This window comes from Budorcas taxicolor, chromosome 23, assembly GCF_023091745.1.
Source record: "Budorcas taxicolor isolate Tak-1 chromosome 23, Takin1.1, whole genome shotgun sequence".
NCBI classification, from domain to species: domain Eukaryota; kingdom Metazoa; phylum Chordata; class Mammalia; order Artiodactyla; family Bovidae; genus Budorcas; species Budorcas taxicolor.
This window is the reverse complement of record NC_068932.1, coordinates 41626398-41650682: the sequence shown is the minus strand read 5'-3', so window position 1 is coordinate 41650682 and position 24285 is coordinate 41626398. Positions and strand designations below refer to the sequence as shown.

The window sequence follows — 24285 nt, the reverse complement described above, 5'->3', positions numbered from 1 at the left end:
TTATTTAAGTCAACAGGCAGATGGGACAGGCATTGTACCCAGTCTACACACTAGGGGACCAATGGTCCCATGGCTGATGGCAGTGATCTCACTGAGACTGCAGGTGTTCTCACCAGCCCCCTCTGCCCACTGCCCAGATGCAGCACTAAAGAGCTGCTAGTGCCAGACCTTGTCACAGAGCAGGAGGCGGGAGCAGAGATGACACACAACAGGGCCGTGGGAGAGCTGGGGGCAAGTCAGAACAGAGGCGAGACAGAGGGAGCCGAGGCCACGCGTCCTCAGGGTGAGGACCCGGGCCACACTGCTTCTCCCAGTGGGAGCCCAAGTTACACTCAGCCAAGCCTGGGCTGGGCTTGGAGGCAGTCTGTGGGGCACCACTTGCTTCATGAGCCCTCTGTGTGGCCTGGCCTCCCCCTGCAGGGTCATCACAACTCTGATTCCTGCAGGAAGAAATGACCTGTGGTGAGCAAGCACCCTACCAATGGCTGGCCACAGGCTTTTCCCCCAGCATCCACAAAGGGTGGTGCAGAGTGAAGACACAGACAAAACACACACACACACGCGGCCACCCTCGGTCTCTAGATAGACTGGGAGCACAGTTTCCCAGGGAGCAGGATGTCTGTATTAACTCACTCTGACCTTGGGTCACTTGACAGACTTCTCTGGGTTTCAGTTTGATCACTTCTAAAATAAGGGAGTTGAGCCTGGTGATGTCCAAGGTCACCCCAGCTCTGACAATTAGGGATCTTTCCAGAAGACCTGGTAGATTTCCAAAAAACCTCTTAGCAGCCAATGGTTAAATTGGTGAGATCAACACAATCCTCAGAGCCCTTAATAAATCTCTTCTCATACGACTCCCCAAAGGGGTCAGATGATTCCTGCAGACTCTCACAGCCCAAGAGGAAAGGGGATTCCTGGAATTCTCCAGATGCTGGCTCAGCCAGTAATCATCGAGAGCAGACCTCAAAACAACGATCCATCAACATTTCAGCTTCTGGCCACCCTGGGTTTTGCTTAAAAGCCCTTGAGCACTCCTCTCATTGCAACCTCATTCCCCAAAGCTTGGAAGGAAGGGCCATAAAACAAACCAATAAAACTAAAAGAAAATTGGCAACTTTTTTTTTTTTTAACCTCATGACGCAAGCCAACAACTTCTTTCTCTTCCTTACAGAGTATAAAGTGCTCCTGTTACAAAAATATTTTTGTTGCTGAATCTGCAGAAGCCACCATGTCTGCCAGCCGCCCAGCACATGCATTTCCAAGGGGCTGAGGCTCACGGGCTGGTCCTCTGTGTCCGATGAAATTTGCTTCAAAGGCTGATGTTGCAGGAACTGGCTGAGACTCAACTAAGTGATTCAATGTGGTCTTCTGGAAGCAGTTATGCTAACCTTTCATTTTCTTTAAAAAATATGCAATGGGAGGAAAAGGGCATGTACCCCAATCACAGCAAGGAGCGATGCCACTGAACTTGCGTGCTTCCTCAGGAACAGCAAAGTAGACCATAGAGTTCAGGGGGATGTCAGCAGCTAAGACTTGCCTGAGACATGGGGATCTGGCAAGGAGAGAAGTGAGCCCACGAGGGGCTGAGGGACAGTGGATGAACCAGGGATCTGCTACATAATTTGCAGAGCTCAGGACAAAATAAAAATGTAGACTCCCTTGTTCACAAAGTACATAAGAAGTGCCATTAAAGGCACTAAAATATAAGGCTTTTTTCTTTCTTCTACATGCTCTCTCTCTTCATCTGTCCTGATATTTTTATTTGCTGTTTAGTGTTGTGCTCCCTGGGGCATGAAGTTGTTCATGGGGTGAGTACAGACCCAGAGCCTCAGACTCAGTACTCTGCTCACCAGTTACCGGACAGACCCACGCACTGTGCCCCAAGCAGGGGCTCAGAAGTTGAGCCAGCCCTCTCCCCATCCCAAGGGCCCACTGCCCCAACCCACAGAGGACAGACTACCCCCAAGGGTGCTGCAACTTCCTTTGGCGCCAGGATGCACCAGGTACCTGGATGGGGTGGGCAGGGCTTGGCCCTGCCTTGTTGCCAGCAGAACGAGCTATAGAGTCATCTATCTGCTGCCCAGGATGCTGCAGGGTATACGTACCCCATGTGTGTATGCCCTGGGGAAGGAGGGTAGCTGTGACTGCCGTGTGAGGCCAGGGGTCCCAAGGGCCAGAGGAGCAGGGTAGCCAAGAACCCATCCTGGGGAAGTGGGGAGGCAACAAGGAAAGTGGGAAGGCTCCAGGCACCCAGCATATACTCCGCTCATCAGACTTCACTTACAAAGCACAAATTCAAAGATAAAACCCAAATGGAGAGGACATCCCTGGCGGCTCATGGTAAAGAATCCACTTGCCAGTATGGGGGACACGAGTTCAACCCCTGATCTGGGAGGACCTCACATGCCGCAGAGCAACTAAGCCCACGTGTCACAACTCTGGAGCCGGTGCTCTTGAGCCCGGGAGCCAAAACTACTGAAGTCCTCCCATGCTGTGCAACAAGAGAAGCCGCTGCAGTAAGAAGCCTGCGCCCTGCTGTGGAGAGTAGCCCCCTCGCCGCAACTAGAGAAAAGCTCTCACAGCAACAAAGACCCGGCACAGCCATAAATAGTAAAATCATTTAAAAAATTAAAAGAGACCTCAGAGCGTTAATTGGAGAAGGCAATGGCAACCCACCTCCAGTATTCTTGCCTGGAAACATCCCATGGACAGAGGACCCTGCTAGGCTACGGGGGTCACAAAGCCTACCAGGGAGTCCATGGGGTCACAAAGACTCGGACACGACTGAGCGACTTCACTTTTCAGAGCGTTAAACCCTCAAGCAGGGTTCTCTTCTGTGAATGCACAGGTCCTGTGATCACAAAGCAGCGGTGCCAGGGGAGGAGGAGGCGGACCAAGAATGAGAAGCTTGGGATTCAGATCAGAGAGGGCGGAGGTTATCAGTGATGACAAGGTCAAGGGTACAACCAAGGGAGGGGGGCTGCAGGAAGCAGGTGAGTCGAGAGGCTGGGCCAGGAAGGATCTCCTACATGGCACTGAGATCACAGCATACACAGAACTCGGAAGGACAGTGTCATCAAATTACCACCATCTGTTTCCACAAACTGACATCTTATTGCTGCTGTACCGGGAGGGGAGGAGAAGAGGTTCAATGTGCGAGGTGGTGGGTGGGGGTGACTGGAGTGGGGGTGTTCAGGTGGGACAGATAAGAGAAGTGATGGAGAAGGAGGGAAGGAGAGAAAAGAAACAGAGGGTAGTTACGGAAAAACAAAATAGAGAAAAAGCAAATCAACCAACCTAGTCCTCCTCACTGTTTACACACACCACCATAATGTTTAGTCTCCCTTAAGCTATATCAAGAAATGCGGGCATTTCAAAGATCCCCTTACTCTTGCTGTTTAAACCGCAGAAGTCAACATTTTTATACGGAAGCCCAAGGGCCAGTGACTGTATATATTCTCTGGCATCAAGAGGAGGAAAAACATTGTCTCACTGAGTGCAACTTGCCTTCCCCATCCGCCAGCTCTTCTGCTTCTATCCGATGACTTCAAGTTGGCTAATGCTGCTACAGTGGTGTTTGACCAATAAATATTTATGAAAATCAAGGGATATGAAAGTGAATATATGAATGAATAAACAAATCAGATCTTAAAAGATCCACCAGGATTCTACAATTGGGATTAGGCCAATACCGGGGGTTAGCCAAGGCCTGGCATTTCAGTTTGGGTAACTGACTCTGGATGCAGCCTGGTTTTCAGTCATCTATGAGGCTGCAGGCTTGGGGCTCAGGTGATAGGAGACAACTTATACCCACCAGTTCCACAAAGGGAAGGGTGTGGCCTCACTCTGTTTGGTAGCTTCAGTGCTCAGCTTCTTGGTATCTGCTGAGCTGAATTGAAGGCAGAGTGGATCCCTCCTACCCAGGACCACTTAGAGTGTGTGTGGCTCCAGAAGCAAGGAAGTTGCCCAGGATATATCATTTTCATATTATTTATTCTAAAAAAATCTTAGAGACGTATGCATGCTAAGTCATTTCAGCGATTCTAGGGACTATAGCCCGCCAGGCTTCTCTGTCCATGGGCTTCTCCAGGCAAGATTACTGGAGCGTGTTGTCCTGCATTGGCAGGTGGGTTCTTTACCTCTAGCGCTACCTGGGAAGCCCAAAGATGTATAACTTTCTCTATATAATAATAATTTGGGTTGGTCAATGACACAGGGCTTATTACAATAAATTAATCCTTACATATCCATGATATAAAATGGCAGCATAAAAAATATTCTAGCCACAGGGCCAACAGTTTCTATGAGTCTCCTGGCAGCCAAAGCAAAGAGGGAAATACCATGAGTCACAGCTTCTCATTATCAGATTGTGGTGTCTTATTTAATAAAAGTGACTCATTAATTAGCACAATTATTATAATAGCCAGTCCTCAACTCACCAGAATGTCTTATTTATGCCTTGCCATGGAAAATGGTTGGTTTTAGGAAAGCACTTTTGGGAAACTACTTCCATCCTGCCATGAATGAGAGGCAACCAGCTCATTATGAACCCTCTGCACTTCTAGACTCTCAGAAACTGACTGCATAAGAAAGTGGAGCTTTCCAGAGTGAGACCAGGAGCCCCAAGGCCAACAAGAGACACAGACAATATGCAGAGGAACCAGTTAACTTGTGTTCCGGAAGCCTCTAGTAAACTCACTGGGAAATAAGGTTGCACTTTGTCCAAGGTCCACATCCTCAGGCTGGGCAGAAAAGGAAAACTAATCAACTCTAGGCCTCTCACTCTTTGCCTTGGCTGGCCTGTCTGTTCTTCACATCTCAGTGTGGATGTTATCTGCTCAGATAAGCCGACAATACCTTCAGAGGGCACCCCAGCCTCCATGCCTCCTACTGCTTTCTCTGTTCCTTCATTGAACCAATCGCCATATTTATCCAATCTGCCTGTTTCTACACCAAACAGTAAGCTCCATGGCTTCTGCCCATTGCTTTTACATCTTCAACACAGTATTTGGTCAAATACATGCTTATGTTAGAGGCTCAGTCCTGGCTGATTCTTTGTGACTCCATGGATGATAACCCGCCAGGCTCCTCTGTCCATAGGATTCTCCAGACAAGAATACTGAAGCAGGTTGCCATTCCATTCTCCAGGGTATCTTCCCAACCCAGGAATCGAACCCAGGTCTCCTGCATTGTAGGCAGATTCTTTACTGTCTGAGTCCCCAGGGAAGTCCCCAAAATAGATGCTTAACAAATATTTATAAACACCATGTATGAATAAAGAATAAGAGAAACAATGAATAAACCAGACCTTCAAAGATCATTAGGATTTAAAACTAGATAATAATTCAGAATTCACAAAATTCCTCTCTATCAATGTTACAGAGAAAGAGGTTAAAACTAAAGCCTCTGTGCTTAATACAGCAAGACCAAAGCATCTTCTTCAGCAAAGAAGCACAGTCCCCACAAGAGCAAATGAGATCAGCTTCTCTGCCCTTTCCCCTGTGTTACATCAGGCTTCACCTCACTTGGATCTAAAGAGTATATTTCAGTCCAAGCACAGTTGGCTCCTCTAGAGCAAGGTGTTAATCATCTCACATTGGAGTTGGCAATTTTTATCTGTGAAAGGTCAAAAAGTAATAACTGTTGGCTTCATGGACCAGGTGGCTTCCATTCCAAGTACTCAACTCTGCCGCTGACCAGTAAGAGCAGCTGTAGACTCTACCAAAGCAAACGGGTATGGCTGTGTCTCAATAAAACTTTATTTACAAAAGCAAATGGAGGGCCGGATTTGGACTGCAGGCCACAGCTGGCCAACCCTGGGTCCCAACACACTGCTACACACTAACAAAACTAGCGAATGGAACCAGTGCATGCCCTCCCCCTCGGTGAAGGGGACGTCCCCAATGGGACACCTACAAATTCAGTCCCAACAACCTGGGAACTGCTTTGCCAGAACCATAAATAATAGTCTTGGTTGAATTCCCTGAAGAGAAATCACCAAAGTGAAAAAAAAAAAAAAGCATTACCATATTAAGAGAAAAACATAGCCAAAGAATTTCCTCAACAATCAACTAAGTTCTTGAAATGGGGCCAGAAAACACACTAGGGCTCTGGTTTTTGATGGTTTGGGGAACTGAAATATTTTCACATTCCACGAGAAGCTGCAATCAGAACAACGAGGAGCCTCGTCCCCATGAGCCCCTGGGGGAAGGCCGACCCAGAGTAAAAATGCCGGCTTCCAATCCAGCGTCTGGATGGACATCATCTAATGAAATATTGATCTGCATCCCCCTAAAGATGGTAAAAAAAAATCAATACGGTAACAGGAGCCTCTTAACATCGAGAAGAGTCTGCAGCCTCTTTAGCCAATGCAATGCCAGCCTCACAGTTCAGGGAGAAAAAAAGAGAGACCACAGGACGCCCAGGACAGAGGGAGTGGAGAAAAGAATTCAAAATGGAAAAACACAGAAGCAAAATACCAGGGTAGCTATGGTACTGGGAGCCGCATTCCAGCCCCTGGTTACTTTACGAGGGTGAGTGACAGACTCCAGATGACGGGGAGCCGGTCCAGCCCGCGCCCTGTGTTATCTGATTCACTTTTGGACAAGCTCGGGCGGCTGAGTCAGCGCCCTCTGACAATCAGGTTGTCTGAGGACTGGCTGGAGGCGGGGGCGGGGGCGGGAAGGGGCATGAGTCACGCCTGCACCCGCCGCTCCCCTCTCTTGCCACCGTTCCCAGGTCACCTGGACCCTCCTCGCTCCGAGAAGTTGGGGCAGGTCGCCACCAGCGGGCCAGGCTCTGAGAGACACGCCTGGAGAGAGACCAGAGCTGCTCAGCAGCTCCTGAGACTCGGGGATGAAAGATCTGGGACCCTCACTCTCCCAGAGCCATCCGGGTTCTACATTTCACAGTCGGGGGGCGGGGGCGGTCAGCTCTTCTGGCCCCAGCAGCCAGCTCAGCAGGAAAAGGACCCTCTGCCCACAGAGCAGCCCCCCAAGCCCAGAGGTGTCACCTTCAGCCACTTCAAACAGCAGTAGGTGGCATCTGGCCCAAAGATGGTGGCAGACAGTTGGAGGCCTGGCCTGGAGGTGCAGGGAGAAAACCATTTCACAAGACAGGACAAGCCCACTTCCAAATATCCCCTGGGGGTGCTGGTGTCAGGGAGAAGTGCCCACAGAAAACCTCACTGCTCCCAGGGCTCTGAATGACCAAGGACCACAGAGCCCCCAGGGCCCGGCAAGGCCACACGTTGTCCCAGCACCAGGAATCCGACGAACACTGGCCTCGTGGAGTCTGGGTTGGAGTCGGAGGTGCTGCTCTGCAGCCTGCCTGCTGCGTGGTCACCTCCACCTCTGAAAGTGGGGAGCAGCCACTGCGGGAGCCCCAGCACCTTCCAGCCCCCCACCCCACCCCCCAAGCCCACAAGCAGCCAGCCTTGCCTCCTCTGAGCAGAGGACTCTGAATTCATCCTCTGCACACGGCTGTTGAGCCCCTACAAGAAGACAAGTGACTAAGACAGCTGTGGCCCTCACACCCAAGCATCAGAGAGAAACTGGAATCCACAAGTAAACACGACACCTGGGAGGGAAATAAGAACAGTGACGTGAGATCCCCTCTGGGGTTATGCATCCCCAGAGTGAGGAGGGGAGACAGCGACATGGACCCTCCTGGGGTGGGTGTCAGGGAAGGACTGTCGGGGGCAGAATTTAACCTGAGGCCTGAAGGACTGGGGGCTTCCCAGTGGCTCAGCAGTAAAGAATCGGCCTGCAATGCAGGAGCCACAGGTTCAATCCCTGGGTCTGGAAGATCCCTGGAGGAGGGCATGGCAACCCACTCCAGTATTCTTGCCTAGAGAATCCCCATGGAGCCTGGCGGGCTACAGTCTGTGGGGTCGCGAAGAGTTGTACGTGACTGTAGTGACTTAGCACGCACACAAGCTGAAGGACCGGAAGGCCACCTATGGAGGAGCTGGAAGGGGCTACACCCCGGGGAAGGCAAGACCAGGGCCCCTAGAGAACAGCCCTGCTTTGTGGGAGGCGGTGGGGGTGTGGAGCAGTGGGGGGTTAGCAGAATGGGGGATGTGTAGAGAGAAGAGTACAGAGGGGAAAATGGGACCCCCAACTGGGTACACCTTTAAATCTCTGGTTAACTCTTTAAGATTTCTCCATAAGCACAGAGAGAGTGTGAAGGGCTTTGTACAGGCAGACAGGACCTGATCTGAAAGTTGCAGTCCTGGGACAGGGTGGCGGGGGTGGGGAAGGTTTGGGGGGGCACAGATGCTTTTCCGCTTCCTGTTTCCTAATCAACACAGCTGGAAAAACAGCTGCAACAGAAGTTACTTTCTTACCTTCTTCAGTATATCCCCAGTACTTATTTCTGTCCTTCACTCTGACCTAAAGAAACCAAATATATTTTTTTTTCTCTTTCTCTTTTCCTGAACTACTCAGCAAAAAAACGCTGCATGGACAAAACACGGCCTCTGGAGAAAAACATTTTTAAGTGTTCTGCACACACAGCCAGCGTCATGTTCGACACATTTTGGAATCCGTTTTTATCTGAGGCTGAACTAGTTTGCCCTCAAAGCTGCTTTCTATTAAACTGTTTGCAGGCACACTGTCCTTCCTTCCTGCAGCTGGCACCACCTCCCCAGCCCCGGGCGAATGCTGGCCCCCGTCCGTGGCCCCGAGGAAAGGGCAGTGGAAAGACATGTCTGGGCAGGCAGGCTGCCTTTGGAGGGGACACCCTCCTCCGGCTTGGCGGGGGCAGCCGCCCTGTTCAGGGAGGTTCCCCCCAAAGGTTCTCCCCTGCTCAGACTCAGCAGGGGAAGTGAGTGCACACGAGCCCGCTCAGCAGTGAGGAGCAAAAACGCTCTTTGGTCACAAGCCCAGAAATGTCTCTGGCAAGCTCAAGCCAAGGCGGGTTTACAGAAGATGTGAGGGGGCCTTGAAGAATGAAAGGGAAAGTAGGCTGGCTGATCAGGCTCTGAAAAGGCAGGAGCTCAGACAGCCCTGGGGTCCCCGGCGGCAGGGGCCATACCGGCTTCCCCGTCATTTTCCTGTGGTTGGCATCCAGTTCCTGTTCCAAGTGAAGGATCTGCTTGGTCTGATGGATCTTGTGTCCCTTGCCCCCAGGGGGGTTGCGGGGGGTGTGCCATGACTGGTGCCCCCACAAGACTGTCTGGTGGGGGGCAGAAATAGATCCAGAAGGAGATGCTGGCCTCTGCGCCCAGAAGACGTGGGCAGTGACCACAGGTGTCCATAGTAATTTCCATTCATTAAAAGTGGCAGGAATAGCACACTCAGGAAGGAGGGTCTCAGTGTTATTGATGGAGAGCCTTTCACGTGAAATCCTGGCACTGGAGGAGGAAATGGGCCCACATTATAAGACACCAAGTTAGCCACTGGGCCGGCGTATGTGGGGGGCAGTCGCCCCAGTTTCACTGGGTTATGAGCAAATAGCCCTGGGGAGAGTGAGCCACGACCTCAGATGGCAAGCGCCATTCGGAATGAGTTCGATCCTCAAGTTCAAGTTTTGCTGGGTCTGTTCTGCCTCCTCTGAGATTCCCTGCTCTGTTTCTTGCTCCCGAGGTGACACAGTGCAAGGTAAGCTCACTGCCCCCCCCCAACCCCCATCCCCAGCACTGCAGACACATTTATAAAATCCTGCACTGGGGCACCATAGTCGTCACTGAATCAAGGGGCTCCTCCCAAACTGAGCCTCATTACAAACCAGTCCCTGCCCCCCTCTCCTAAATAATCAATCCTCCGACTAAGGGAACAAAATGGAAAGAGCTGGAAGAGATGTTTTCACTTTCCCCACTTCCAACTACTATCAGCAAAAAAAAAAAAAACAAAAAACAGTTTAGTCATTGGAAACCAGTCTCTTGTGTGGGTGTCTGCAATTTAATATCCTTTCATTTCCGATTCCATTTTGCAAAGCCACATTAGTTCGACTTTAAATTTTCAAGCTCCTTTTTCTGGGGCTAGAAACTCATCTCAAATAGCCTGCTGCTGGCAGGAAGGCTAGCCTCCCGGGAACAGTAAGAGCCAGGTCAGAAACACCCTGCAAAGCTGGTCCATCGAGATAATCCACATCCTGCCGGGACCTGCCAGGGATGACAGGAGAACCCGCTCTCCACCTCGGCTCAGAAGCTGAAAAGAATATCCCCCGGCCACAGCAGCTGCATGGGATGCGCCCACGAGTGCCAAACATGAAATTACTCAGCGGGAGCAGCTCACGCAGGGTCCAGACCAGCGCCCTGCCTGCAGAGAGAGCCTGCATGGCTGGCTGCCTCCCCAGGGCTGGGGGAGCTGAGTCCTGCGTGTGGCCACAGGATGTGCTATTCTGGCCAGCCTCCTTCCGGTGAGACTACCACATCCTGGACACCTTGCGAGCTGTATGATCCTACACCGGGGTGTGCCAGCCTCCCCATGGGTTATTTAAAGCTGAGCCATCTCATCACACCAAAAGGTCAGGCTTCATCCCTCCGTGGCACTTGGGGAGCCTGGCAGGCTTGCCTGTGTGTGCCCAGTCGCTTCAGCCATGGTCGACTCTTTGCGACCCTATGGACCACAGCTGGCCAGGCTCCTTGGTTCATGGGACTCTCCAGACATGAATACCGGAGTGGGTTGCCATGCCCTCCTCTAAGGTGATCTTCCCGACCCAAGGATCCGAACTGCGTCTCCTGTGGGAAGCCCTCTGTCCAGCTTAGGAGGCTATAATTTCACCACAGTATTAGCTATGTGGTCTCAGGCGGGTGACTTAAGCTCTCTGAATCCCTATTCCTTCCTATGTAAAATGGGAATGATAAAAGCCATTGACAGAACAGGTGAAAGTTATAAATGAAGGCAGAGCCTGGTCCAGTTTTGGAGCTTATCAAACAGAAGTTAGTATGCCTATACTATGACCCATAAACACATTTTGAAAGATGAATTGTTACAGAAATCCCATGGTAACCTAACAGAAATAGTATGCAATCGAGACCTCTCTAGAGGTCAGTTACCTACGCTGGGCACAGGGCCTGTTTCTGCTCTGATCAACAGCACAAACGAAAACAGCCTGTGCTATTTCACCGTGGTCTGACTTCACAGCTCAGATCAGGTAAAAGACACAGAGAGCCGGAAAAGAAGACCACTCTCTGCCTCTCAGTTTATGACCTTCTCCTGGTCCAGAAACAAGATTCCAATCTATCCCTATTCCTCCTTCCAGATGAAGTCTGAAAAATGACAAAGTGTGGAAAAAACAGAAAATTCAATCTCACTAGGTACTTGCCGCTTAGCAAACCAAACCTCTGTTATCAACATACCACCAAGTGGGAACTGTTGATGGTCTGATAAAAACTGGACTTGATTTCAGCCAAGATTTTGGGCTTCCCAGGTGGCACTAACAGCAAAGAACCCGCCTGTCAAATGTAGGAGCTATAAGAGACACGGGTTCAATCCCTGGGTCAGGAAGATCCCCCGGAGGAGGGCATGGCAACCCACTCCAGTATTCTTGCCTGGAAAATCCCATGGACAGAGGAGCCTGGCGGGCTGCAGTCCATAGGGTCGCATAAAGTTGGACAAAACTGAAGCAACTTAGCATGCACACATGAAGATTTTGCTAAGCAAATCAACAGAACAAAAATGACTACAAGGAGAATATTTCAACAGAAAGCAAGCCATTTCCCAAACTGAGCTCTTTACATCTCAATTTAAAAAAAAAATTCTATGCTCAGATAGTTGTAGTTCAGAGTCACACTCTTGCAGAAGGGTCCTATGCACATCAGCATATGAAAAGCTTTGAGAAATGCTATGAGGACAAAATCTATTAGCTTTAATTCAAGGTTTCCAAAACTTTTTTGAGTGTGAAATACTGTTTTAAAACACATCTAGTAACTTTGCAAAAGCCCATTGTGGGAGACCTGGTTTGTTTTCAGAGTAGCTGTTTCCATGCTAATGATGGTTAACTTCAAAACCCAGTAAATTCTTTATACATGGTGAGTGCACGGAAGAACACAAATCTGTAGCAACAGTTGCCTGAGGGGTAGGACTGGAATGGAAACTCAGTTTTCACTGCTTACCTCCCCATTTCTTCATAAGCCTACTGCTTTGATAAAAATTTAGAACACTATTATTAAAACTCTGACCTTATAGCCTGCTTATTCAAGAAGCTTCCGCGCGATCCCACCCTTTCCCGACCCCAGGCCACACTCAGCATCTCCCAAATGCTCTCCTTTGATCCAGACCTAACTGGCTCCGTCCCACTTGAGAAACTCACAAAATCAGGGAGTTCTGGTGTGTCTTTTGAACTCTCCGGACTTAGCCAAGCGTCAGCCAAGGCACCTGAGAACTTGGTCCTGCAGGTGGGGAGCACACCTACCTGGTGGTCAATTTTGATAAGGGCAATGTCCGCCTTCTCGTCCACGTCTTTGATCTTGGCCTCATAGGTGGCGCCATTCTTCAGCTCGACTTTGACCCGATGCTTGTTGGTTACCACGTGGGCGTTTGTCACAATCAGTCCATCTTCGGACACGATGAATCCAGACCCACTGGCCACCGGCACTTCCCTCTTAGAAAAAGGAAGCCTAGAACCAAAAAGAGTACCTGGTTAAAGCTGAAACATTTAAAGTCAACCCTCTGACACACTGATGCGTCAGTTCTATAACAGCAACAGACACTTATCACTAGCAATTGTTACTCTGCACAATGGCTTTATTAAACTTTAAAAGATAGTATGTTAGACTGACTTTTATTCACATCCCAAACTTCCACTTAGAAAATATTCTTAGGGAATCTCTTCAGAACCGGAGGCTCTTAAAACATCTTAGAAGGGTCAAGAATGTAGATTTCAATAGGCAAACAGGAAAACATCCCAAGGGAGAAGAGCTTATGTTCTTGTAGGACTGTATTCAGTGACACTCTAAAGTGTCTCAGAAATAGCTCTGATGTTTTGCTTATGGCAGCAGTTTTGGTGGGAGCTTCAGAGACTGGGGGAAAAAACGGAAGGCGCTCTTTACTTGCGAAACAGTTCGATGTGAACCACGGCAGGAGCTATCTTCTCCACGACATCGGCAATAAAGTTGTATTTATGGCGCAGACTGTTGGGATCTTCCTGACCTAAGAACAGAAACAAAGGCAAGACACTTAAAGATCCTGTGCTCTGTGTTGTGGGTCAGAAGAACTAAAAAAAGAGGGTGAAGACAAGATCCCAGACCTGGGCTCACAGACAAAGATCTTTCCAGCACTTGAGGAAATTCCCACTCACATGCATGTGCATCTGTGCTGAGTCACTTGAGTTGTGTCTGACTCTTGGCTCTTGATCATCCTATGAACTGTACCCCACCAGTCTCCTCTGTCCATGGGATTCTCCAGGCAAGAATACTGGAGTGGGTTGCCATGCCCTTCTTCAGGGGATCTTGCCAACCCAGGGACTGAACCCGTATCTCCTACGGCTCCTGCATTGCAGGTGGATTCATTACCACTGAGCCACCAGGGAAGCCCCAGATGAGGCAGCAACACCCACCAAAGATGACCTGCTTGCTTGGCTTCCCTGGTCTCAACTGTTTCATCACAAAAAACGTTGACCCAGAGGCATCAGCAGATACCTGGGCCACCTCCAACAGCGGGTGGCCCAAGGGTCACCTTGACATACCATCCACCAGTGTCCCTTCCCCAACTCCCCCAGAATCACACAGCAGCCCTTCTCAGCATACCACTGCCATCGAGGGGAGGGTTGAAGCTGTTTCTGATGAGATGCCCTTCAGATGTTAGAGATTTAAGAGGCTACTATGAAAAAGCACTAAGGCAAAGGCACAGATAGTGTCTTCCCCTCTGTCTGTCCCCGCAGCAGTTTTCCATCTTAATCATTCACTCCACTCCTCCCACCCCAGGACATCCCAGGCCAAAAGATGCCTTGATTCTATTGGGGGGAAAAAAAGGGAAAAATCCAATGACCAAAATTCTCTATGTAAACATATGCACTATAATTAGGGAATCCCCATACCGTGGGCATTTACAAAGCCACTTTCAGACAAAGCTATCACAGATCCCACATAGGGTTTCGAGGAATGCAAGAAGTTAGTTGCCACCAACCCGATGCACGCTCCCATAGCACCTGACTCAGAAATGAGCTACTGGAGACTCAGGGTACCGAGTCCCCATTCTGCGGGTACCTGAGTGGCAGAAGCAGTCTGAGCCTCTTACTTTGACCCCAAACCTGCGCCACCTGGTCATACCCCTAGTCTCTCTGCTTGGACAGCAGAGGGGGTCCAGGTCCGTCTGCAGCCAAGAATCCCACACCCTGCCGTCCCCTCCTCTCTGCCTCAGCCGTGAGTCTAGCTCAGGGCTGCACCCAGCGCTCTGCCAGCCACATTGCCACCCAGCCCGGGGGGAGGGGACTCACAGGGAGATTCCAGAAACCTACAAAGAAATTTGACAGAGAAATCTAAAAATTTTTAAATGGGGCTGGTTGTGTCTTTTCTTATTACATCATGGTAGTAATTCATTTTTAGCGTATGCTATGAACATATTGATCCATGATGGGTAGGAAATAACAAGGAAAGAAACCCTGATCCTTCACCACAGATGGTCTGAGAGGCCCTGGTCTGCCTCTCTGCCCATTCACACAGTGGGGTTCACAAGAAGCCTGAAGTTTCAAAGGAAACCACTGGCCTGCAAAACTGCCACTCACGAACAAAGGGTCTGTGCAGCCCACCCCCAATGCACACACACGCACACACACACTAAGGCCCACACCTACACTTACACATTCATGAATACATGCTCACACACACATATACACACACTCACTCTCATACTCATGAGCACACATACACACACTCACATGTACACACATACACACACATATAAAGACATCCACACACCCTCATGCACACACATATATACAAACTCCATCTGACTCTTACAGAAACACAGCTTCATATACACACACACTCTTACATTCTCACATAGACCCAGTTACATTCACATATACCCACATACATGCACTCCTACACTACATACACACAGAATGCCTCCACGCCTAGGGCACAGCCATGGCTCCAGGCTGTGAAACCTGTGACATTCTCAAGTCCTCTATGGCTCTCAGAACTGTATATCCACAGGCATCCCCAGTGGCTGTGTGACCCCACCAGGGACCTCAGTTCTCAGCTCTATACTCCTGGGCACAGGGACATCTTGGGGACCAGCCTGCCTCTCCCAACTTTCCTTCCTGGAAGTGAGAGACCATCAAAAACCAAAGGGCCCCTCTCTGTCCCAGCTCCTGGACTCTGCACTGCTTTATTTCAAGGCTGGAATCCACTCCCCTTCTGCACAGCTTAATTTTTCTAAGGTACAGGAAAAGGTCTGCAACTACTAGGCAAGATTAACTAACTCAGCATATTTACAGTAGCATCATTTTTGTTATTTTGGTTTTCAGGGCCCTTTCATATTATACCATCAGAAAACCTTCCCTCGTGATCCCCTCGGAGAAGGCAATGGCACCCCACTCTAGTACTCTTGCCTGGAAAATCCCATGGACACAGCAGCCTGGTGGGCCGCAGTCTATGGGGTCGCAAAGAGTCAGACACGACTGAGCGACTTCACTTTCACTTTTCACTTCCATGCATTGGAGAAGGAAATGGCAACCCATTCCAGTGTTCTTGCCTGGAGAATCCCAGGGACAGGGGAGCCTGGTGGGCTGCCATCTATGGGGATGCACAGAGTCGGACACGACTGAAGCGACTTAGCAGCAGCAGCAGCATGATCCCCTTTCTGTGGAAGAGGAAAATTGGGTATTGTTCCCAGGTGCTTTAGAACTGTGGTGCTAGAGAAGACTCTTGACAGTCCCTTGGACTACAAGGAGATCAAACCAGTCCATCCTAAAGGAAATCAACCCTGAATATACACTGGAAGGGCTGACACTGAAGCTCCAATACTTTGGCCACCTGATGTGAAAAGCTGACTTGTTGGAAAAGATCTGGATGCTGGGAAAGATAGCAGGCAGGAGGAGAAGGGGTTGACAGAGGATGAGATGGTTGGATGGCATCACCGACTCAATGGACATGAGTTTGAGCAAGCTCCAGGAGATGGTGAAGGACAGGGAAGCCTGGCGAGCTGCAGTCCATGGGGTCACAAAGAGTCAGACACTCCTGAGCAGCTGAACAATAACAACAACCTTTAGAGAAACTGAGGCTCACAGACAATAAATGACTTCTACATAGACACTAAATTTCCTTCACAGAGTGTATGAATCACAAAAAAACCCGAGCAAAAATACATTTCCAGCCCCAAACATATCTGCGGTCCTCCCAGGATTCCAGGTAGTTGTGGTGATTTAACTGGTGTGTCTCCCCAAGTTCTCCAATGGGAGAAATAAATAAGGGCATAGAAACATTCCTCCCCGACTCAGAACCTGGCAAACATCACCCAGAGACAGCTGTAAACAAGTACCTCTGGGCTTCCTTGGACCTGCTCCCTGGGAAAGGCCAAGAGAAGGCTTAACTCCAACAAGACCTGCAGCCCCAGGGAAGTGTGGAGATTCTGAGAACCTCGCAAGAAGGACAGTTACTAAAGCCCTGCCACTAAAAATCATCCCCTCGCTTCCTCTTTCTACTTCCCACAAAGGCCTGGGAGAATCTGCCCACATCAGGGATGAAAATGAGCATGGGTTTTTCCAGCTAAAGTGAGAAGCAGTTGCTTTCTCACACCCACTAGAGAAAGGGGCTCCAGGGTCTATCCACCTGGGACAGCAACGTGGGAGAGCAGTGTCCAGAGCTAGCTTGGACACCAGAAGGCCCGGGTTCCAGCCACAGCCTACTGGGTGGTCTCCATTTCCCCGTCTGTAAAATGGGGCCAATTACCTCTAGAATGAGCTGTGAAGTCTATTCCCACTCCAACATTCTATGATCTAATCCCTGTCTCTCCCTCTCATTCCAACATGCTACAGCAAGAGAAAGAGATAGTGGAATCTGAGATTGGGCACAGTTCAATTCAGTTCAGTCACTCAGTCGTGTCTGACTCTTTGCAACCCCATGAATCCCAGCACGCCAGGCCTCCCTGTCCATCACCAACTCCTGGAGTTTACCCAGACTCATGTCCATCAAGTCAGTGATGCCATTCAGCCATCTCATCCTCTGTCATCCCCTTCTCCTCCTGCCCCAATCCCTCCCAGCATCAGGGTTTTTTCCAATGAGTCAACTCTTCGCATAAGCTGGACAAAGTACTGGAGTTTCAACTTCAGCATCAGAGGACTCGCCTAATTCTGCAGATGAGTAAACAGAACACAGGGGCAGTGGGAACACAGACCACACTGAGAAGCCCAAGGGACAAGTCTTAATTGTGCAGCTTAGATGAAAATGCAACGAGTTACCTCTATTATCATTGGTGGATCCGTGTCAAGGGAGAAATAAACAGAGCAGAAACAACTGAACCAAAGCAGAATCAACCAGTAGTCCAAAGATGGGCAAAACGTCACGCCAAAGAAGTGTTTGCCTTCTCCAAACACAATTTTCAAATGAGGAATAAAAGGGTCGCTGCATTCAATATGCCAGCACATTTGGAAAACTCAGCAGTGGCCACAGGACTGGAAAAGGTCAGTTTTCATTTCAATCCCAAAGAAAGGCAATGCCAAAGAATGCTCAAACCACCACACAATTGCACTCATCTCACACGCTAGTAAAGTAATGCTCAAAATTCTCCAAGCCAGGCTTCAGCAATACATGAACTGTGAACTTTGAGATGTTCAAGCTGTTTTTAGAAAAGGCAGAGGAACCAGAGATCAAATTGCCAACATCCGCTGGATCATCAAAAAAGCAAGAGAGTTCCAGAAAAACATCTATTCTGCTTTATTGACTATGCCAAAGCCTTTGACTGTGTGGATCACAATAAACTGTGGAAAATTCTGAAAGAGATGGGAATACCAGGCCACCTGACCTGCCTCTTGAGAAACCTTTATGCAGGTCAGGAAGCAACAGTTAGAACTAGACATGGAACAACAGACTGGCCCCAAATAGGAAAAGGAATACATCAAGGCTGTATATTGTTACTCTGCTTATTTAACTTCTATGCAGAGTACATCATTAGAAACACTGGGCTGGAAGAAACACAAGCTGGAATCAAGATTGCTGGGAGAAATATCAATAACCTCAGATATGCAGATGACACCACCCTTATGGCAGAAAGTGAAGAGGAACTAAAAAGCCTCTTGATAAAAGTGAAAGAAGAGAGTAAAAAAGTTGGCCTAAAGCTCAACATTCAGAAAACGAAGATCATGGCATCTGGTCCCATCACTTAATGGGAAATAGATGGGGAAACAGTGGAAAAAGTGTCAGACTTTATTTTTGGGGGGGTTCCAAAATCACTGCAGATGGTGACTGCAGCCATGAAATTAAAAGACGTTTACTCCTTGGAAGAAAAGTTATGACCAACCTAGATAGCATACTGAAAAGCAGAGACATTACTTTGCCAACAAAGATCAGTCTAGTCAAGGCTATGGTTTTTCCAGTAGTCATGTATGGATGTGAGAGTTGGACTGTGAAGAAAGCTGAGCACCGAAGAATTGATGCTTTTGAACTGTGGTGTTGGAAAAGATTCTTGAGGGTCCCTTGGACTGCAGGGAGATCCAACCAGTCCATTTTCAAGGAGATCAGCCCTGGGATTTCTTTGGAGGGAATGATGCTGAAGCTGAAACTCCAGTACTTTGGCCACCTCATGCGAACAGTTGACTTATTGGAAAAGACTCTGATGCTGGGAGGGATTGGGGGCAGGAGGAGAAGGGCACAACAGAGGATGAGATGGCTGGATGGCATCACTGACTCGATGGACGTGAGTCTGACTGAACTCCGGGATTTGATGATGGACAGGGAGCCCTGGCATGCTGGGATTCATGGGGTCGCAAAGAGCTGGACACGACTGAGCAACTGAACTGAACTGAAGAGCAGCTTGACTCGGTGTTAGAGTCTGTTTCCATTTAAAAGTTGTCCATCAAACTAGAGGAAGCTGCTGCTGCTGCCTCATGGTCTTTAGAAACCCTGGTTGGCCCCATCTGCTGTGATTTCAACTGTGAGTCAACCACCTTCCTCCCAGAGGGGTCAGCTTGGGTGGAGAATTCCAGAGATGGACCTGTCTCTGCCATGACCCACTCTCTGAGTGATGGAGACAGACAGAGACCTGGGGCATCCAAACCAGTCAGCATGGGGAGGATGGGTCACAGCACCAGCTCTGGTCTCAGAAGGATCAGAGTGAGACACCTGGTCCAGGACTTCCTGGCTGTGTGACCTTAGGCGGAAGGCTCCTCCAAGTCTTATCTGGTGGTCTAGTTGCTAAGTTGTGTCTTCACTCTGATTCTTGTGACCTCATGGACTGTATAGCCCTCCAGAGACCTCTGTCCATGGGATTTTTCAGGCAAGAATACTAGAGTGGGGTGCCATTTCCTTCGCCAGGGGATCTTTCTGACCTGCACCCCGGTCTCCTGCACTGCAGGAGGATTCTTCACCAACTAAGCTACCAGCAAAGCCCATCTACTTCCGTGTGTGTGTGATTTTTTATTTCAAAGATTTTTTTTGATGTAGACCATTTTTCAAAAGTCTCTATTGAATTTGTTATAATATTGCTTCTGTTTTATGTTTTTGGGTTTTTTTTTTTGGCCCCAAGGCATGTGAGATCTTAGCTCCCCGATGAGGGACTGACTGGCACCCCATGCATTGGGAAGTAAAGTCTTAACCACTTGACCGCCAAGGAAGTCTCCTACTTCCACGTGTTTTTGTCACTGACTTTATGAGCTACTGTGTATGATAAAGTGCTTGGCCAAGTTACAGCACAGCTTAAAAATAAAAAAAATTTTTTTAAAGAACTGGCAGAGGTGCTCAGTAGGCAGCTCCAGATAGGGTTGAGTCCCAATTACCTCTGCAACACAGCAGAAAAGTAAAGAGAGAGGTGAATATGTCCAGAGAACCCCTCTCCCAACCTCGGCAAATCTGTGCATGTCTTAGGAGACTCCTCCTAACAGGGCCATTACGGCCACCAGCGCAGAGGCAGAGATCAGAGGGAAACGGTGTGGTAAGCCAGTTTTTCTGGCTTTGATGTGTACCTCCATTCCCCAGCTTGTAAGAGCACCCCATAGCCACTGCAAAGCTAGATGAGAGCTGGGTCAGCAGAACAGCCTCACCTGAACCGAAGCCCAGTTGCACTCTCAGATTCCCATGGAGCAACCAAGCTGCCCCAGAAGACAAATATAACTCCCTCTGCAAAGTGAGGGCCTTGTTTAATTAGGCCAGAACTGACAAGGCAGAAGGTAATGAGGTTGGGAAATCTCAAGCAGAGTCAAGACCTGGAACTTCTAGCTGCTCCCTTATCACAGAAAGCTAGAATTGGCTGGCATTCAGTAATGGCCAGCCATTTATAGAAAGCTGGCAACTCAGAAGCATGAAAGTAAGGTATTATCTACATTCCTGATTAATGTAAAAAAGATAAAAGACAAAAAATGGCCAACATACAGAGTCCAAAAGGGAGCATCACTACAGATCCTACAGACATTAAAAGTATGATAAGGAAATATCATGCACAAAATCATGCACATAAATTCTACAGCTCAGATAGAATGGACAGATTTTTTTTAAGCCATAATCTATCAACACTCACTCAAGAAGATACTGATAATCCAAACAACACTATATCTAGAAAAAAGAAAAAATTATATCTGTAGTTAAAAACCTTTCCACAAAGAAAATGTCAGGCCCATAGGACTTCACTGGTACATTCCACCAAACATTTAAGGAAAAAACAATACTAACATTTCACAAACTTTCTCCAAAAACAGAAGAAGGAAACTACTATCCAACTTATTTTATGAACTCAACATTACTCTAATATAAAAGCCAACAATATCAGAAGAAAATTATAGGCTAATATCCAATATGAACATAGACTAGTATTAGTTGCTCAGTCATGTCCCAATTTTGCAACCCCATGGACTGTAGCCCACCAGGTTCCTATGTTCATGGGATTCTCCAAGCAAAGATACTGGAGTGGGTTGCCATGCCCTTCTCCAGAGGATCTTCCCAACATAGGGATCAAACCCAGGTCTCCTGTATTATGAGTATTCTTTACCATCTGAGCCACAAGGGAAGCCTGAACAGAGACTAAATGTCCTTAAATTTTTTAACAAATAGAATTTATCAATATAATAAAAAGGATACCATGTCATGATTAAATGAGGCTTATCCAAGGAAAGGATAAATACAGTTGGTGTAACATCTGAAAATCAAGCAATGTAATTCACTATTCAGTTCAGTTCGGTTGCTCAGTCGTGCCCGACTTTTTGCAACTGCACATATTAACATATTAAAAAAGAAAACCTGAACAATCATCTCAATAGATACAAAAAAAAAAAGACTCTACAAAATTGAATATCCATTCACGATTAAAAAAATAAAACCAACCTCAGCAAACTAGAACTAAAAGAGACTTTCCTCAATTTGACAAAAGGGATCAAAACAAAAACCCCTAAAACTAACATCATACTTAATGGTGAAAAAATAGATGCTATGCAAGAGACACAGGTTCTGTCTCTGGGTCTAGAAGATCCCCTGGAGAAGGAAACAGCAACCTGCTCCAATGTTCTTGCCTGGAAAATTCCGTGGACAAAGGAGCCTGGCAGGTTACCATCCATGGAGTTTCAAAGAATGGGACATGACTGAGTGACTAAGCATAGCACACACAGCTAAAGATGAGAACAAGGCAAGGACATCTATTCAATATTTTATTAAAGTCTTAGAATAATTAATTAGAAAAATAAATTTAAAGGCATAGAGATTGGAAAGGAGAACATAGGACTGTCTTTATTTGCAGATGACATTAAGGGTCTACAGAAAAAAGAATCTATAAATATATTACCTAGAATAAGTGAGTTTATCAACATCACAGGGTAACACATCAATACGTACAATTAATTGTATCTTTATGCATTACCAGTACACAACTGGAAACTGAAATTTTTTTAAATATCAATTATAACACCACCAAAAATATTAAATACTTGGGTGCTGTGCTTCGTCACTCAGTCATGTCCAGCTCTTTGAGACTCCCATGGACTGTAGCCCACCAGGCTCCTCCATTCATGGAGTTTTCCAGGCAAGAATACTGGAGCAGGTTGCCATTTCCTTCTCTGGGGGATGACTCTGACTCAGGATTGAACTCACGTCTCTTGCATCTCCTGCATTGGCAGGCAGGTTTTTTACCACTAGCACCACCTGGGAAGCCCATTAAATACTTAGGAAAATGTTTAATAAAATATGTGCAAGACCTGTACACCAAAAGCTGCAAAGCACTGCTGAAATAAAGAAAATGTAAATAAATCGACAGAGACATCATATTGTGTCAGAGGACTCCCTCTTATTAAGCTATCAATTTTCCTAAAATTGATCTATGGCCCAGGTTTGAACCCTGGTCAGGGAACTAGATCCCACATACCTCAACATAGTCCCAGTGAAAAACCCCAGCAGGAAATTTTGCAGAAACTGACAAGTTATTTCTAAAATTTATGTGCAAAGCAAAGAATGCAGGATATCAAAATGACTCTCGAAAAGAGAGAACTGAAAGGTTCACTACGTGATTTTATTTCAAACAGAAAAATTTCCAATAACTAAGATTAGCAGAATGATGTCATGACATTTTACAAAGATGGAGCTTTCCACTTACCTAGTAAATATTTATCATTACTGATTTTAACACAACCAATGACCCGTTAAGAGTAGCCATTTCCTATAGTTCTATGAGTTTTAAAATAGATTCCCATCCAAAGATAATAAATGATTCATCTTTCTTCTTTATAAACCACTGCTGCTGCTGCTGCTAAGTCGCTTCAGTCGTGTCCGACTCTGTGCGACTCCATAGACAGCAGCCCACCAGGCTCCTCCGTCCCTGGGATTCTCAAGGCAAGAACACTGGAGTGGGTTGCCATTTCCTTCTCCAATGCACGAAAGTGAAGAGTGAAAGTGAAGTCGCTCCTAGCGACTCCTAGCGACTCCATGGACTGCAGCCTACCAGGCTCCTGCGTCCATAGGATTTTCCAGGCAAGAGTACTGGAGTGGGTGCCATTGCCTTCTACTAGTCATGCACAAACTCCGCAAATGTTGCTTCCTTGGAACCCTCATCTCTGGGGTTTTACAAGTAATACTTCTTAACTATTTTCAACAACCTCCTAATAGGAGGAGAGGGAAACGCACACATACTATTGATAAGTTCCAATGTTTATTATCAAAATTAGAATAACAGGGACTTCCCTGCTGGTCCAGTGGCTAAGACTGCATGATCTCAATGCTAGAGGCCCAGGTTTGATCCCCGATCAGGGAACTAGATCCCACAAAGCTCAACAAAGAGTAACGATCCCCTGTGCCACAACTAAGACCTGGCACAGCCAAATAAATGTTTTTGTTCAAAAAAAAAAAAAAAAAAAAAAAAAAACAACTAGAATAGCAGACACTTCCATTATAAAGTGTTTACTGAAAAAAGGCCAGGCAGTAAGTTAAGTATTTGACATACGTTATCACATTGAAGTTATCACACTGGCTGCAGTGAAAATGAAAATCACAGTGAGGGGGCTGTGAATCAAAGGACAGACTTTTATCCGTGTTTCTCTCCAAAGATTTGACACACAACCGCACATGTGCTTTAAATACATTAAAATATGTGCTTCTTTCATTTTTAAGGCAAAACAGTCAGGTAAAGATAAGGTGTGAAGCAGGAAGCAATCTTTCCAATCCTAATGCATTCATTCTCCAACTCAGCCCAGAGACACCCCAGAGTGTCATAGCAAACTCCCAGGATATTTCAAGTTTCCTGGGAAAACACTGTTGGACACCTTGCGAACAAGCTCTCGGCAGTTCACAATCTCAAAATCAGATTGCATTACATTTTTTCAGCCATTCCGTACGTTTGTGAATCTGGATGTCGGGTGGTGGTGGTCTCTGTGATTAAAAGCAAGTACCATACAAAAATCAATGTTGAATTGGAAATGGGTGGACCTGTCCAATCTGAATCTAAGATTTGAGAGGCTGTGTGGCTCCCAGTGAGTGTGCATAGATCATTTGTATTAATTTTGTAAGTAATTGTGGAGAGTGACTAATAAAATTAAAATGTCGTTTTTCTTTCTTGTTTATTTGGCTGTGCCGGGTCTTAGTTGGGGTACTCGGGATCTTGGCGATCTTCGTTGCAGCCTGCGGCATCTTTAGTTGCAGCATGCAAACTCTTAGTTGTGGCATGTGGGACCTAGTTCCCCTGAGCAGGGATCAAACCCAAGCTCTCTGCA

The 24285-nt window shown here is 47.5% G+C and overlaps 1 protein-coding gene across 1 annotated transcript in view; it reads right to left on the bottom strand.

The window, feature by feature from the left end:
• The window catches only part of HTRA1 (HtrA serine peptidase 1), a 59296-nt gene that overhangs the window by 14950 nt on the left and 20061 nt on the right, over positions 1–24285 (bottom strand). Inside the window, exons 2-3 of the mRNA XM_052660809.1 lie at positions 12998–13097; positions 12361–12565 (exon numbers count right to left, since the gene is read on the bottom strand). Coding sequence (XP_052516769.1) covers positions 12361–12565; positions 12998–13097 — 305 coding nt within the window. The remainder of the gene's footprint in view (positions 1–12360; positions 12566–12997; positions 13098–24285) is intronic.